The following is an 18,324-nucleotide window of genomic DNA, read 5'->3' on the forward strand; positions in this document are numbered from 1 at the left end:
GACATTTCCCAGGGCAGATTTAAGACACTGTGGTAACAGTTCACATAGAGGGCAGACATTTCCCAGGGCAGACCTAAGACAACAGTTCACATAGAGGGCAGTCATTTCCCAGGGCAGATCTAAGACACTGTGGCAACAGTTCACATAGAGGGCAGACATTTCCCAGGGCAGATCTAAGACACTGTGGTAACAGTCTACACAGAGGGGACAGCTACTTCCTCTCAAAAAGATAAACACAACATCCCATAGGAACTTGGTAATAATTTTATTGTCATATTTCAAAAAAATATCAGTAAATTTGATAAACATAATACTGCAAAAATATCAGTAATGCTTATTAAAATATGATGTATGAAGAAGACATGTTTATTGTAAAACATATTAAATTAAAGATCTCATAAAAATACCTCAATACATTTTTTATGTACTCATAGTTTTGACAAGATACACACATGCCTGTAAGAAAGGATATGGGCTGATCAGGAGTTCAAAGCGAGAATTCATTCTTTACAGTAAATGTCTATTTACCGCCTTGTACTTACTCTATATCATGCATCAGACTTTTTCCAAACCCCTATTGGTTGAATACAGCTCCAGGAGTCACAGTCTAAATCTTTTCAAGCTCTGACTTACTGCTTACAATGGAGATGTACCATTTGTCTGTTGTCTACAGTGACAGCACAATCAAATTATCTGTATATCAGTGTATATAATATATATCAGTCTAACATCACATTGCCATATCTTGTGGTATCACATGAAAACATGAAATGATATCACACACGACTAGATCATTGGTACATGAGATGGGTCAGCAAGTGCACATATCAGAGGTACAGTGCAAGGTCATTGAGTTAAACTATACACCTAACTACTGGCTTACTACAGACGAACATAAAAATTCAAGCTATATGATGGCTGTCTGTAAATAATCGAGTCTGGACCAGACAATCCGGTGATTGATATCATGAGCAACACAATTGGGATACGATGACATGCATCAAGCACATCAGCAAGCCTGGCCACCCAATCCCTCTTACAACAAGCATAGTCACCTGTTAGGGCAGGCATGGGTTGCTGAAGACCTATTCTAACCTGGATCTTCACGGGTCCAGCGACTTAATGGATTGACAGACTTTGTGACTTGGTGTTGATCTCGATGGCATGGATTCACTGCCCATTACATCTATCACTGGATTATATAGTAAGAGTTACACGCTTCATTCTGTATAGATAAGTATAACTTAACAATAGGTATTTATTACCTGCACATAAACAGTCTAAAATCTCATGCAATTCAACACTTTGGCTTCATCTTATAAAATCTCACTGTCTGGTTATTGTTGTTTGAAGTTCCACGAAGATCAGGCATAAATAGTGATACTACAAAAATACAAAAAATGTAAACACAAATATATTGTATTGTGAATTGCATTGTGACCAATGTTTGTTTGTTGCTTAACGCCACACTGCTATATGACGGTGATCTATAAATAATAGAGTCTGGACCAGACAATCCAGTGATTGACTCACGAGTATAGATCAACGCAACTGGGATACAATGACATGCAACAACCAAGTCAGCGAGCCTGACCACCCGACAGCATGGAATTGCAGCATGGATTGCTGAAAACCTATTCTAACCAGGATCTTCAAGGGTTGGTTGGTTTGTTGTTTAACGCCGCACTCAGCAGTATTCCAGCTATATGACAGCATTCTGTAAATAGTTGAGGCTGGACCAGACAATCCAGTAATTAATATCATGAGCATCGATCCACACAATTGGGTCACCAATGTATGTCCTAGATGAGCTACAATGTATTGTGACTTCAATGTATCCCTGAAGACTTCATGTTGGGGCGTATCAGTGACAACTTGACCTGGTTCCATTTGGGGCAGATTAATATATCTTTGAACATCACTTGGATATATTAAAGTTACATCAAAGGATTTCTATCATATGTATAATATACATAGCAAAATGTAATGGGTACATAATATAAAAACGTAAATTGTTTACAGAGCTACTTTAGCTCCTGTATAGATGTTGCAATGTGGGTAATGATGTAATCACATCTTGGGCACAGCAATTGACATTGACATTTCTGTAAACACGGTAACAATCTGCTGAGATATCACGTCCAAGCAGAGTCATGTCCAACTTGGAACAGTGCACACTCCAGCTGCTGCTCTCCAGCAGGACTTAAGGTTGCTCTCTCACAAGTCGCTTCAATGACTTTCTGCAGCGAGCATATGCATCATATGCTCCCTTGTCAACAGAGGTACACTTTCACGACTTGGATTGATTTCTGGTACACCTGACAGCAGCCAAAAAAATCTTGATCCAGAAAGCCCCCAAACCACACCAAAACCTCCCCACCCACGAGAGACATGCCATGACTGCACTCCAGAAAGATAACACCATAACAGGAGCTGACAAAGGCAAAGCAGCTGTCGTCATGAACATCCTAGATTTCCTTCAGCTTGTCAACACCACCCTCTCTGACATGACCACTCACCTAACCATCCAGGAAGTCCCACTGCTGAAGCAGAATGTCAACATAAGAAGACCATGAAAGAGCTCCAGAAAACAGAGATAAATGACACTATATCAATTCTCAAGCCCCTTATGCATGAGTAACAGAATACTAGTTCCAGGGGATCTGTCTTCAATAACACCGCCCAGTACCTCTCCCGACTGCTAGCTCCCTTAGGCAAAGATGGCAAGTCCTACATCAGCGATTCCTCCTCTTTCGTCAACCAGCTGAAAGAAGCAAATCTCACAGGTACCATGGTCAGCTGATAACATCATTGACCTCTTCACCCACATCCCTCTACAAGAAGCCTTTGTCATCTTCCACAATCTCCAAACCAGAATTCACAACCTAGACCCTGAAGTCAAAGCATCATCAACTATGCCTCCAGTTGCTTTGACACTTCATATTTCACTTTCAAGACAAGAACTACAAGTAAATCCATGGACTGTCTACGGCTTCCCCTCTGTCTCCACCCATCATTGAAATCTTCATGGCATCTTTCAAAGAATCTGCCCTCTCTGCACCACATTTCAAACCCCTCTGCTGGTAACAGAAAGTAGATGACACATTCACCACCAGAACGACCCCCACAGAACTCCTCAATCATCACAATGCCCAGCACCAGAGAAGCCAGTTCACCATGGCAACAGAAACCAATCAACACCTTCTCTTCCTAGACGTGTCCCTCCATACTACAGCAGATGGACTGAGAACATCAGTGTACCACAAGCCAACACACACACACCAGTACATCCACTACACCTCCTTCCACCATTCCTTGATTAAACAAGCCATCACTGGCACACTCAACCAACATGCCAAAGCCATTTGCCTCAACAGGGAACCAAACTATATCAAGAAATCTTTCACTTCCGCCAACAGTAGCCAAGCCACATTATCTCCAAAACATGGGGGGGGGAAAACACGACAGAAATCAACTTAAGATTTAATTTCAAGTTTTCAAGTTTTTCGGGAAAACAAAGAGCTTGAAATATAGTACTCTCCTATAGCCCCATGATGCATATTCAGATCCAAATGCAGTTTAGTGTGGTCAAATCTACAGGTAACCACGCTCTACACTCAAAAGACATTCTTCTTATCTCCTTATTAAATATATTAAGCATGTTAAGGGAAGATTCAGAAAATGCCGGACTTAAGATCAAGTAGCTTCAACACAACCTTGTTTCAGGTAGAACTAGGTCATGACTGCAGTAATAATAACCATAACAATCAAACCTTGAACAACTTTCCAGATCATCATATTTTATGTCAAGCCATTTAAAACACTCCTCAGTCAATAGTTTGATAACAGCCTCATCTATGATACATGTACAGGGCCACTATGACCAAAACAAACGCCAGGACATAATACATGTTGAGGGCCAACTGGAAGATGGCGACAGAGAGCAGAGTCGTCACCAACATGGCGCAGGAGATGATGAAGAGACGTGTGATGTTGCTGCCGTGCTTCATGATGGCCGACATTATCAGCCCGTTGAAGGCCTGGAAGAAACAAAAACAAGTGACACAGACCTTAATATGATTTTTATGCCATGGGTTTATTGTACAAAAAACTTATCACCATATATATACCTGTTAATATGGATGGCAGAGTTCCAACTGAGTTGAGGTGAAACGGGGTTCAACATCACGTCCAAGTTATTGCACTTATATAGCGACGTGTGCGTCTTCTTGTACTTGTCCTGACTAATGCAGATTTTATAGTGCTAGCCCACTGAGATACCATGCCGCAGTTTAACATGAATACCCCACTCAGACACAGTATACTGAGTCTGAGACAAGCGCCAGGCAGGGTAACAACAAGTACCATCTCTTAACGCTTTTTGTGGTATGACATGGCCGGGGATTAAACTCCAGACTTTCTGCTCTCCAGGCGGTCGCGGTACCACTAGACCATGGAGGTAGTCAAGTTCCAAATGAAATCATCCAGATGCACGAATCATGATGATTGAGCAATGTCACTTCAAATACACCTAAACTGTATTTGTCCACTATATATGTGGGGTTTCCGGGTGAGAGGGGTCAGACCAACAAGGTAGTAGAAATTAAGTCAGTTATGGTGTCTGTATTCTTGTGTTAATGTCTTAGGGCACATTAAATAGCCATTCATGTGCTTTGGTATGAACAATATAGATAACATATGGATCATAAATGAACATATTTCAATTTTACATGGCACCCATTTCAACTCAACATGTTGCAGATTCTAACATTAAACATGTAAGACCTGGTTGGCCTGTCCATACCTGTGTGACAACGATGACCCAGGTGTACAGAGTGAATCCATCAAACACACCAGAGCTCTCACCTGCAAACATAACAACATTCTACACTCTACAGATGATGGTACTGGTTTGACTGATGGACAGTGGGAGATTATAGCCCTTGTGTGTTCAGCTCATCGGCTGGTTTGACTGATGGACAGTGGGAGATGCTAGTCCTTGTGTGTTCAGCTCGCCTGCTGGTTTGACTGATGGACAGTTGGAGATGCTAGACCTTGTGTGTTCAGCTCATCGGCTGGTTTGACTGATGGACAGTGGGAGATGCTAGTCCTTGTGTGTTCAGCTCATCGACTGATTTGACTGATGGACAGTGGGAGATGCTAGTCCTTGTGTGTTCAGCTCATCGGCTGGTTTGACTGATGGACAGTGGGAGATGCTAGTCCTTGTGTGTTCAGCTCATCGGCTGGTTTGACTGATGGACAGTGGGAGATGCTAGACCTTGTGTGTTCAGCTCATCGGCTGGTTTGACTGATGGACAGTGGGAGATGCTAGTCCTTGTGTGTTCAGCTCATCGGCTGGTTTGACTGATGGACAGTGGGAGATGCTACTCCTTGAGTGTTCAGCTCGCCTGCTGGTGTCAATACTTCAGAAGATCTAGCAGAGATGAGAGGCATCAATGCAGTGTGTGGAGTGAAGAAGACAAGACCAGCACTGAACGTCACTACAAATACTGTATAGGGTAACTTAAGCTGGGATTTCAATATGCATACACGCTGGTTGCTTTTGAGATTACCATGAAATCACATGAGACTCTTTTTCTTATGTAAACATCTTCTTTGAAAGACTCTTTAACATGGTATAAAAAGTATTTATACAATACATCTTCTTTAAATAATGACAAACATAGTAAGGATAAGATTTATGGATGAACAACTTTTTTATCATTAGAAGCAGCGTTTCGGTGTTGGTACTGACACCGTTATCAAGCAAATCATGTACAGAATATGGCTGACAAGTATATATACAGGTAGGAGGCAGTGTATACATACTTGTCAGCCATACTCTATATATGGATTGCAGGTGATGGAAGGGAATAATACACAGATAGATGAAGTACTGACAAACCTCCGACTCTCTGGGACGAGGCCAACACTTGATTCGTTGATCATAAATAGAAACTACATCACCAAGCGGCTATATGGATTGACGGATGATTGAGGGCATAATGCACTGATACAGGAAGTATTGACATTGTTCACATCAAATCTCACTGGTTTCCGACTCTCTGCGAGGATGCCAACACTTAATTCGTTGATCATAAATAGAAACTGCATCACCAAGCGGCTATATGGATTCATGTGTGATGAATACATGATGCACAGATACAAGCATTGACATTGTTCATATCATACCTCCTTCCTTGCCACTCCCAGCCTCCTGCACGGCCCACACTCCCCCGTTGAGGACAATACCGAATGTGTACAGTAAGGTGTTCTGAACATGGAGAGAGGTCTGGAAAACAGCAGATACACTCACTCATGAATCTTTAAAAAACAAACTTTCATATCTAACCAACTGGCATTTGGTTAATGTTGGTCCAAAATACAATCAAAATGGGAAAGACCTGTTAAAAAAAACAGGTTTAGTTAGCGAGGTTAACAGAAGCTTCTTTGGTTCATTGAAAAAAATCACATATTCATGTGTTAAAATTTTCAATTCAGCAACATTTCTTCAGGATGTTTCAGCTTCACATCAGACAGGAGTTATGTCCCTTGAGCCATGTTAAGCTGTTATCCCCAAACACAATGATGATACAGCTGAACTTCCCCTACATGATTTGTAAACCTAATCTTGTAGACAATAGGAAAAAAGAATCAATTGTGGGAATAACAAGATAAAAAAACCGGTCCGTGAAATTTACCTGATAGTGTTTCTTTAATATGTATTCAGTGTAGACCCCTGCGAAGCCTGATATACAACAGTAGGTGCACATCATGATCAGACCGGACACAGTCAGGTGTATCTCCCCGGACCATGCGCCCTTGGTCTGCATACCACCATAGCTGAACAGACAGAGTGAGAGTCTTGTTACAACCCTAGTCATCTTGCCAAGGTGAAAATCAGTGGCTTCATCATTTAACAAATGTCAGCTTGAGAACTCAAGTGTGTATCATCACAAGATGGTATTACCTGTCAAACATGCCTGCTGCACCCAGCACAGTCAGAGACGCCCACTGTATGATGGTCAGCCTCCTAGAGAAACAATACACATTTATCTATTTTAGCGACGTCTGTTGGGTATGGAATAACAGTCAAACATCACTACCTCAATCTTCAGTAACACCATACGTTGCTTCAGTCTCAGATGTAAGCTGAACCCTGTTAATAATTCCCTTGAAATTGTCATCAGAAGCATAACAAATCATAGGTTTGCTGTGATGTCCTTTTTAGTTTAACATAGTCCATACACACAGAAATCGACAAACAGGGACCCAATTAATGAGGTTCCACTGTAATCTGAAGCCTGAGTATTTATTTTCCTTCTGTCTAATAAGATCACCTCATGCTGATGAATATTCTTACACGAATATCTACTTAACATACAGCCAAGACACAAGTTAGAAGATACAAAACTGTCAGCACAGATGTATCGCAATGTTGCAAAAGGGTACTCTCCTTTGATTTGCAAACATTTTACTGAGGTCATATCAATGCACATGCTCCAAAGCCTTAAGCTTATTATAGAAAAGAAACATCTGACAACGTGAACTTTGTGTGTATTTCTTACAATAGGAATAGTAACACATGTTACATGTAACATGTTATCTAGAATTGGGATAAATTTTGATGATTCAAACAGTCATTCTTTTACAAGACTTGGAAATGTAAATTATTTGCATTCATTCTCAATTCATACACCTGTTGGATGCAAATTATTGCGTAACATTTTTAACACAGTAACGAGCCAAAATGGTGCTGGCCATTTTCCTTCGGTGTCAGTTTCTTCCTTCATTTCACAGAAGAAATTCATCATATTAATCATTCCATATCCACATGGGCAAGTTGTATCCTGGGGAACGATTTACTGGATAGTGTTTCAAGAATTATTTGAAAGATTCTACTTGTATCCATTTTGAAACTAAACATTACAAGTAAGTGAGTGAGCATGGTGAGTGAGTCAAGTTTAACGCCTCTTTTAACAGTATTCCAGTTATATGATGGGGTGTCAGCTTAATGTGGGAGGAAAGCCCGAAATGATGCAGGTCTCAGATGTTTACCACTTTCGTGAAACCCACAAGCACGGATATGGTGCTGACAAACCTAGAAACATAATCGGAGCGAACCCACAATCATAGGTTTGTGGTGTGCCCAAGGGACGCAACACTGCACAGCGAATTGCTGCACCTTAGACGACTCGGCCACCCATGCCCCCTATTACAAGTAAGAAATACAGACCATCATACGACCTATCACACACACTGTCCCCTACACCCACCTTCGTATAATCACCCTGTAAAGCACCGCTGTAGTGATCACCTTCATGTTGCCGAGGATCTGCAAACAAAATGGATTCACTGTTTGGCTAAACAAAAGTATAAACAAGTGTCAGATAAGAGATAAATGTAATGTAGAGCCATAAAGTTCTGCAACTAACCTGTGGTCAAACAGGATCCAATTTCTGTGAGAATTTACTGTAATATTATTTCAAGGTTCATACAAACACCTAACAAGTGATTTTCAAGCCTCAGAAATCCTACTGTCACAAAGTCTGACAATCCAATCCAAATGATAAGCCTCCTACAGGTGAATGTGTGTTGAATAATATCGAAATAATTCAGCTATAAATAATCAAAAAAGGGTCAGAAAATCTAATGACTGATATCATGAGCAACACTCCACACCATCAACCAAGTCACCAAGTCTGCCCCTCTGATCGATCAAGTCACCTCTTGGTTGCTAGGGGCCTTTCCTCACCTGAAATCCCCATGAGTGGAGATGTAGCCTCCAACAAGCAGTAAGAGTTCCTGGGACCTATTCCAACTCTGATCCCATGGGATCCAAAATTGCAGAAATTTCAGGAATCTGAGTATTCTGTATATACATGCATCTGAACCCACACCAGAAAGTCACTCCAAAAGACCCCATCCCTGATGCATTATTTGTTTGTGTGTCCCTGGGAATGTGCCTAACATGAATGGCACAATTGACCACTCGGAACTGACCACCACACCCGTTATTCTTCATCTTCCCGAGGCAAGGGACTTAACTGACTGTAAACGTTGAGTTTCCATCCTTGCCAAACTAGGCAGGAATTTCTGGGTTCAATTGTAGCAAAACCAATGGCTATTACGAGTTATGTCCCTCCTACTGACCAGTCAGATTCTACCTCCATACCACTTGCTTTTGCTTCAAACAAAATGGCGGTGCACGGTGAAGACAATCTGATTGATAATCAAAGATCTATATTGTAATAAAACGGGTCTTACTTCACGAAGTGCATCAAATCACATGAGCACCTTGATTAAAAGTATGAAAAGATTTAGAAAATATCTGCTGACGCTTAGTGATGGTACACATGCTTTGCAAATCCTGCTATCGACCGAAATCTGTATGGCAGTTAAAGAACCAGATGTTGATTTTGTTACACGATTTTTGATTGAACTATGCATAGACTCATTAGTCCAGCCAAAATATAACTCCATAATTCCAGCCTAGTTTGGCAAGGGTTGAAACTGGACTTTTATAGACAGTTATCTCCCTTGACTCAGGTAGATGGCCATCCTTTGATCCATGAGGTAATGACCTGTGCCAACGTAAGGAGGCCCAACAGTGCCACCTGGTGGTTCTCCACTTCCCCTTCAAAGCCCAACTCCCAGGCAGCCATTGTTAACAGCAGAACACCCCCCAGGGTCAATATAGGTGGAGTAAGTGGGGCTGGTTGAAGGAAAACAGGACCTGGCAGAGACGGAGACGAAACAGGAGGCAAAACAGGATGATAAAGGGGAAGTGACAACCATGTTGGAACATTTGCTGAAGAGATACTCTAGACACCATACAGGCCTACAATTGTAGCAATCACAACACAGAGCAAGATCAAGGGCAGCTAACTCTGTGAGTGACCTACTTCCAGGGTGCATTCAGGCTAACTGTTTTCACTGGTATGGATATGAAGATAAGAACAAGTTGCAGGATAACGATTCAGAAATTAAAAATCTTTTTCCAGAGATCACTTTCAAATCAACATGTTTTTTTAAATTTTATCTTTATTTAAAACACCTCACTAAGATTTCGAGAAAGAAAAGAGTAAACCAAGAAACAGATAAAAGGTCTAAATGTCATTGCCCGATTGCTGAAGAGTGCTAGACACAGCGGCATGTTTGCTCACTACATGCTCTGGATAATGGTTTAGTAATAATAACAAGAGGACAAAGTCATTGATATCCCCTGCAATGGTAAATACTTGTCGTGAATATGTCATGTAGTTATATAAATACTCACCGACAAAAGAAACAAAAATACCATACAAATTGATTAATAAATGAAGAATTTCTCATATTCAAGAGATTTTAGAATGGTTCAACGCACAAACGAACATACTGTATGGTGTGTGAACTGATGCTCATGAACGCATCACATGTCGACTCGAAATGCACCTTTTGCCTCTTGCAGGATTAGCATGTAAAGTTTGAAAATCATGTGCATCATATCGAGATAAGAATCAAGACACCATATATTTTGTTGCCATGGAAACTTGAAAAAATATAATTTTTAAAAATCCCAAACCATCAAAAGGCACCAGTTACCACTAAACCTATCTTAGTGCCAAGTTCGGTGAAGAAATATTGTACGATATTCAAGAACTGATCGTGAATCATAAACTACCACCATTTCCAACTTAAGTCAAGGTTGTTGCCATGAAAACCCAATAAATATTTTTGTTGAAAATCCCAATCAAGAAACACCAGTACACCTCTAGACCTATGCATGTGCCAAATTTCATTGTTGAAATATTGTAAGATCTGCTTCGGAAAAAACATCTTGCATGGACAAACACATAGTGTACATTTTAATACCCCCTGCAAAATGTGTTGCAGTGGATATTCCTAGATTCCCCATACTAGTGTATGCTCAAACTCAAAGCGATACACATTTATTACCCCCGTCTCGACTGTCATTCACAGCTCCCTGGGAGTATACGATCCAAGCCGCCTATGAGGTGCTACAAGCATTACCGGTACCTGGTAGGTGGTGGGGTCCATCTGCACCTGCATGTAAACACTGAGGTTGTTGTTGATGCAGTACAGCACAGCTGGAACCATGAACAGCAAACAGTTGGACAGTGACGGCATGGTCATGTCACCTCTCCGCAGTTCCGGCAACAACATTGCTATCGACAAGACAATCTACAACACGAACAATACATCAATGTAATCACAATCTGTCAATGAATGTTCTGCTCTGAGAAAGAGATTTCAAATACAAAATAATAAAACAGGCTCTACAACAAGACAAACCTTGAGGACTTCTGTACAGAGGACGACTGACGATGACCTGAACGGCAGTTTCCCCTCCACCAGACACAGGTGCGCCAGGATGGTGTATGAGCTGTAGATGAACACCCTGTAATTACCAAAATAGTGGTTTGACAATAGTACTGATCAGGATTTCCTGATTCTGGGACCTCAATGCTGGTAACATAATCAATGTTATCATTGGTTTGACTACCATGACTACATATGCAGCTTGATGTAAATTTTGCAATGGAATTTTTTTTTTATCATGTATTTGGTATGAAACCCATTTAAGATGCTGAATATGATTATAATACATACTCTGCAATCAGCAATAACCACCAAAGCAGGGTCCATATTGCACGCTTGTTGAGGCAAGACTGAAGGGGAGGTAATCCATTCACAGGAAGATAACTCCTTCTGGACTTCTGAAAAGAAATGTTATATTTTATATCAACATGATTGGTGGTAGGTATCATTTTTAAGATATTCATTTTTTCTGTTTTGTTAAAAAAGGTACATATTGCTGAGTAAATTCTCAAACAGGCTTAAAGGGGCACTAATCTAACGCAATTCCCCGGACTGGTTGTTGCCTTTGTTATTGTTTTTTCCCCCGTGAGTACCCGGATGATACGCAACGCAACTGAGCGTGACCAGAGACTGGGCTACCATCTGCAAGGACAGCTAAATAAACTTGGAGGCTGGAGGCAATATTTGTTTTATGCATTTTTGCATAAACACTGATTGGTCAACCGTGCTCTATAAAGATTTCGACAAAGGGCGCATGTTAATTAATTTCTTCAGCCTAAACTAACAGACAAAAAGAACGGCGGAGCTCATCGGATGTCGTCATTTGGAAATACCCCAGATGGTTATAGTTAACACTAAAAAAAGTATCCATGCAGTGAAAGCATTTTCGGATTTCGGATTGCGTCGATTATACGATTACTACTCCCTTGTTGTCATCCACGTTTTCTCGTATAACCCTACACTTGTGTATTTGTCGTCATTCACTTGATGCTCAGTTAATGAATTTATTACTTGTACAATTAGTGGTAGCACCACTTAGATTACCTGACAAAGGTTCCCATTTGGCATTTATTGTGTCTGGGGTAATTATTCAATCTAAATCCAGGTTTGAAGTAAGGTGAAATGTGTGTTATGTAATATGCACGTGGCAGACCAGCAAGAGGTGAATGATCAGTTGATTTACTTTTTTTTGTAAATCAACGGATAGTTCCGAATCATCAAAGGATTAACAGAAAATACGTTGATTGATTAATCACTGTTATCTTTGCACAGTGGATATGTCAACAGTGAGTGTTTACATGTCTAGGTTTACTAAAACAAAGGGAATACACTCATATCCTTGCGTGAAGTGCCGATGTAAAAACAACATACTTTGTTCAAAGGGTTAACTGATAATACATTGATTGATTGATCATTGTTATCTATCACTCAATGGATTTTTTAGGAACCGTGGACGTTATGAAAATATTTGTCACGAGGGCTTTCTCAGCCGACCCTTGAGACTTGACACCTATGTGAAACACCTGAAACAATCCAAGTGATCAGTTGAGAAACGAACACGGGTTATAATATCCCGAAACGATATATATCTTTTAAAATATGTGATTGTTACAGAGACACGTGACATCGAATAAGTTTCTTTGTACAGCTGCAGACGAGTGGGATATTGTTCCTTTGTGTGGATATTCACGGATACATTCCTCGAACAAGGAAGCTGCCAAAAATTTATACACATAAATTTGGTAGGTTGTAATTATGATATTTGCATTTTGTTTTCCTTCATTTGCTGTAGCACTGAACCGATTCGTCCTTGTTTCTCTACGTCTTGGTTGGGAAATTCTTCAATGCACGATATAGACGTTGTTTTCACAGGCCTTTTGCCTTGTAAGCGTGTATATATTACCGCCAATTTGTAAAATGTAATTCTCTCAGACTATTCATAAAATGTGTAAATATTTCAGTCATTTTGACTGAAAAATCTGTCCAGATTGATTAAGACGATCAAAAGGGCCTACAAACATCAGAACAGATTATTATGTAGGATTAGAAGCCAAACAACATAGAAATGTATTTTTCAACGTAACATTTTCAGTCTCTTGGTGATGACATTAAACAACAAAATGTTTGGAATTCGTTATCATAATAATACAGATGGAAATGTTTTTCAGTCATTTGGTTAAATAACTGATTATTTAGTCGTTTAATAAGTTTGAAAATGTTACACATTTTGACAGTAAAAAATGTACACACTATCAAAAAGCAATGCTCAGGTGAAATATTTACTTTGTGTTGCAAGTCAAAATAGTGTAAACGAAAATCGCAAAATTACCAAGCAAGTGACTTATCAAAACTTCGTCACCATTACCGATGCTACCCACAAAGATACCTACATTTCCTTATTACCTCTGTATACAACTGTATTTCATTTTGTTGATCAATGTGAACATACGCCCTTATTACTACCCATAAAAGTGACTAATGCGCCTACGAATGGCGCAGCAGAGGTCGCGAACTAGTCTAGATTTCTGCTATACATCCGGGTACTCACTGGGAAAAAACAATAACAAAGGCAACAACCAGTCCTGGGGAATTGCGTTAGATCAGTGCCCCTTTAACACTTTTAAAATTTGTTTATTATCAAATGTTCTCTAAACTCACCTCTTCATCATAGCTAACAAGATTTAAACACTGTTAAATCAGTAAATGATGACTTTAGCATGTTTAGTACCATGAATACTGTAAAATACATATATCATCAATCAAAGTACATACTAGTGATGAATACATATTCCAGGGGAGCCAGCCTGAGTCAAGTTTTTCAAATGGTAAACTTATTATAAGGTCTGGTAGCAGTCTTTTTACGGAGTGTCTTCATATGCTATCACTATTTATGCTACTTTGGGCTTCAATGAGTCCAAATCTTTCAATCGATTATCCAAGGGGGTGAAACTCGACTCGTGTTCGAGACATTAATAATATCAATATGATGACGTAATTATCTTTATGAATAAGAGTTCAGTGTATAGGCTTATGTAGCATCCGTTTTCTAGCAAAAAGAACGCAAATAATATATAACGTAACTTATATGAAATGTAACTAAACTCATTTGTGTCTAAGATTTTCATTATTGTAACTTTCTGTGACAGGATGACCTATATAATTCATGCATGGCAATGACAGTGGAACACATTAAAATGTCTTGGACAACTATAGAACTTTCTACAAAATGAATACACTTCCATGTAACTTATCTACTTCAGTCAAATACTTGCTCTATGTTTTAGTAACAGGAAATTTATTTGCAATATCAATCAAATGAAATCTAATAACAGCAGTCTTATGAGAATGTGCTTGTTAATATAAACTAACTTCTATGTAATTGGATAACTGACAAAGCACTTATACTGTATCCTTAATGGAAACATATGAATTTCTGTTATTATGTACAAGTGTATTGAAATTAACACAGACACAGTATGTCTGTTAGAGTTACCTCCGCTTAGCGAGTTCTCGAGTCATCAATAATTGATGAAAATGACCTGAGATCTCTCGTTGGATCCCTATTGCTATTGTTGCTAGTATATGTTGCATCGCTACACTCATTTAATCAAATCTTCAATTAAATTCAATGTTGTTAAAAAAAAGAATGTCCACACACCTTGCCCCAAGGTGAGGCCATCATATTTTCGTATACAGCATTCCTCTCCAGGCATCTCAAACTCAATAATCGGACGACATTCAACTAAAACCTGAACTTCCAAGGAAACATTTCAAGTCTTCAAATGGTGAGTCAAGAATACCATTAGGACTGAGGAAATCACATTAGGTATCTAGCCATGTTAATAGGCCTATATCCCGGTGATATTGTACAGTCTGAACATGGGTCTAGCATGAGCTAGCTTAGTAGCTAAGAAGTGACGCCGACCAAGACAACCTCCCAATGCTTCACATATCATGGTTGTCCTGAAAATGGTTACGGTTGGTCAATGTCGACCCGCCCGCGGAGTCCCTGACATCGCAAGCTTGTCATCTTGGAGAGAGTACAGAGACCGCTAGTAAAAACACGCTGCAGCCATATTGACAGACCCGCCGAACAACAAACTGGGAAGAAAGTACCGTTTCGTCTTCACTATCGAGCCGGAGTTGACGACCGGCCTCTCAATCTGTCACTTCGTTGAAACGCATCTCTGTGTCTTGTTGCGGCGAGTAAATGCTGATATGTTGGTAAAACGTAAAAATAGGTAAATTCTCTTCCCGTGATCCCCTCCATAATCTGTAGGCCTTCTCTCCTGAAGCAGACTAACAGCACATGCTAGATTAGATGTTTTAGTGGACACCGTACGCACGACTTGGAAGATACGATCATTTAGAACATCACAACACGATAAAATATGTTCTCGGAAATGAACTCCTATGCACAGTCGTCTTGGCCGTAAATACCCGAGGTCTTCCGACTGTTCTACGATGTTTTCAAAACTTGAAACGGAATACGAATTATGTTACAAATGGTTTCTGTTGCAACAGATTTGTAAAAAACGTTTACATAATTATGTCTGTGAATGAATGCGAGTTTTACACCGGATGTTTTTAGCACTATCAATTTTCTAATTGAAAGGACAAAGTAGTTGTTTGAAATTGCCGTATTTCGTTTCTTTGTAACAAATAATTATTTTGGAATAAACCGAAATGGGAATCTCCAGATTCCAAACATAGACCCATCTCGGAATCATATCAACCTAGATAAATCTAGTGCTGGTTTGAAGATTTAAGCATGGAACCTCCGAAAGCTACAGATTCATTAAAACACACGTGTTATCACATGTTTATCCATTCCCGGTATTACCAAATGATTTTTTTCATTCGGGCATAGCAGGCAAGAAACATATGTAAACATACAAAAAGATATTTAAGCAACTTATCTTATTCAACTATTTCATTCACTCAGATTATGTCTAATTCCACGATGCCCATAGTCAATCCGTAGACGTCCCTTCTACATCCCTTCTGAGGTCAAGGGAGGTTGAGCATGCATGATCCCCTGAAGGACGGATAACTGTGAAATAAAAAATCTTACCGCTTTGTCGGTCACGTTTAACCAACAACCAACCTAGAAAATCTGTTAAGTGAGCTTATGGGTGTTTCGAGACTTGGATCTTCTTAAATGGAAGTGCGTGGTGCAAGTATTTGTAATATGTATTAAAGGGATAATGAGATATATTTTTACCAATCTCATTAAAACATCCGAGTTCTCGCTGTCGCTTTGTTTAGCGATAGCGAGAACTAAGATATGATTTTAATGAGATTATACTGGGGTACGCGTAGACCTAAGTGGCGTTAAAATTGCACGCTTTTTAAAATAAACAAATTATATATATATATATATATATATATATATATATATATATATATATAGTACAATATGAAACATTAGATGTTGAAATCCCTTGAGAATTTAAGTGTTGATGTTGAAAATATTATATTTTTTACAACTTTGTATTACAGCCTCTCTGTGGCAAACATTTAGAAGTAGGCTGAACTCTTTGATCAATATCATATTGAATAACCAACCAAGGATGAACCACACATCTGTTGTCCACCTACGATTTTGCGATTTGCAAGAGACAATGTCGTTATGAAATATCATTATTTTATCAACCTTTGATAGTACATGATATTCTTCTATACAATTATCAAATTAAAAACAATTTTTAGAATATTTTGGATGACAATCACTCAATGTCCTAGAAATGAACGAACTAAAACCCCGTAAACGTGCCTTTACCTTAAAGGGATTATATAAAATAATAAGTATGAGATGAAATATAGATGTTTGTATAATTTAGTAGAGCGTTATACTTAAGTATCTGACATGTTGCGACCAATTGGCAAGATACCCTTTTTTAGACGCGCCCTTGTATATATTCTATATCTGTTTATTTGTGAATATGCTTTTATTTATTTTTCTAATCAGAGGCTGTCATTTATCTTGTACCGGCTTATTTTTTTTTTAAAAAAAAAGGCTGTGGTCTGATGGCGTTGCAGACTGGACTCAGGGATAATGAGACGAGTCACGTGAAAACAGCTTATCGTCGTGACGTGGACACTAAACCAAGCTTTAAAATGTCTGACCATCTAAGGAAAAGTAGTCGAATTGTCCCTTTGTCAGCGAGAACAGTATTTGTTGGCACTATGCTCAAGATATTCGTGAAGCCTTATAGAGTAGCAGCCTGTGTCATTGTAGTGATTCTGACACTGGTTCTACGACACTGTAACAACACGATGACCACTCCCAGGCATACCCAGCCCTGCGAGGAGACCAGGGACAGACAAGGCGAACTAGGGTCAGAACGACTTCCCAGTGTGAAGTTGTTTAACGTTCATCACCAAATCCCAGCGGAATTTTTGAAAACGGATGATCTCATTCACGTAAACAAGGACACCTTGAGGAAACTTAACCCACCAGGGCACAGGTTACGACATTCTAAGTTCCCTATGTTTCAGCAAATTATGACAGAAGAGGACAAAATGACAGTTGTGTTGCTTCTGAAAGTGTTCCATCAACTCTCGAAAGGAAAGGTGAATTATTGGTTGTACTGCGGATCTTTACTCGGATCATACCGTCATCACTCTGTCATACCGTGGGATGACGACATTGACGTCTTAATCAACGATAAGGATAAAACCAAACTATACCCTATTTTGTCGTCCCTGGAACCATTTCTTTACCTGGATATCAACGCCAAGCTGAGGTGGAAGTTCTTTCTGGGTACATCTAGGGATACTGTTCCCGGGATTCCGTGGAAATGGCCGTCCATTGATATCAGTTTTTATCATGAAAACGACAGCCATATTTGGGACTCCGACCCCAGGTATCCCTATTTTGTGTACGCGAAAGATGATGTGTTTCCCTTGACAACGCGGCCCTTCATGGGGATGATGTTGCCATCCCCGCTGAAAACAGAGCAGGTGCTTGAACAGAACTATAACCTGAGTGTCTGTAAA

The 18,324-nt window shown here is 39.6% G+C and overlaps 1 protein-coding gene across 1 annotated transcript; it reads right to left on the reverse strand.

Moving 5' to 3' along the window:
• Window positions 1–1,153: 1,153 nt before the first annotated feature.
• On the reverse strand, window positions 1,154–15,689 carry LOC139445302 (probable UDP-sugar transporter protein SLC35A4). The gene is made up of 10 exons (XM_071226460.1): window positions 14,981–15,689; window positions 11,614–11,720; window positions 11,296–11,401; window positions 11,020–11,184; window positions 8,277–8,335; window positions 6,971–7,033; window positions 6,702–6,843; window positions 6,193–6,292; window positions 4,805–4,866; window positions 1,154–4,040 (listed from the first exon to the last, which is right to left on the reverse strand). The coding sequence occupies exons 1-10, from the start codon at window positions 15,002–15,004 to the stop codon at window positions 3,852–3,854; spliced, it is 1,017 nt and encodes a 338-aa protein (XP_071082561.1). The 5' UTR covers window positions 15,005–15,689; the 3' UTR covers window positions 1,154–3,851.
• Window positions 15,690–18,324: the final 2,635 nt, after the last annotated feature.

This window comes from Haliotis cracherodii, unplaced genomic scaffold (assembly GCF_022045235.1).
Source record: "Haliotis cracherodii isolate W230 unplaced genomic scaffold, xgHalCrac1.p SCAF_1, whole genome shotgun sequence".
Taxonomy (NCBI): Eukaryota; Metazoa; Mollusca; class Gastropoda; order Lepetellida; family Haliotidae; genus Haliotis; species Haliotis cracherodii.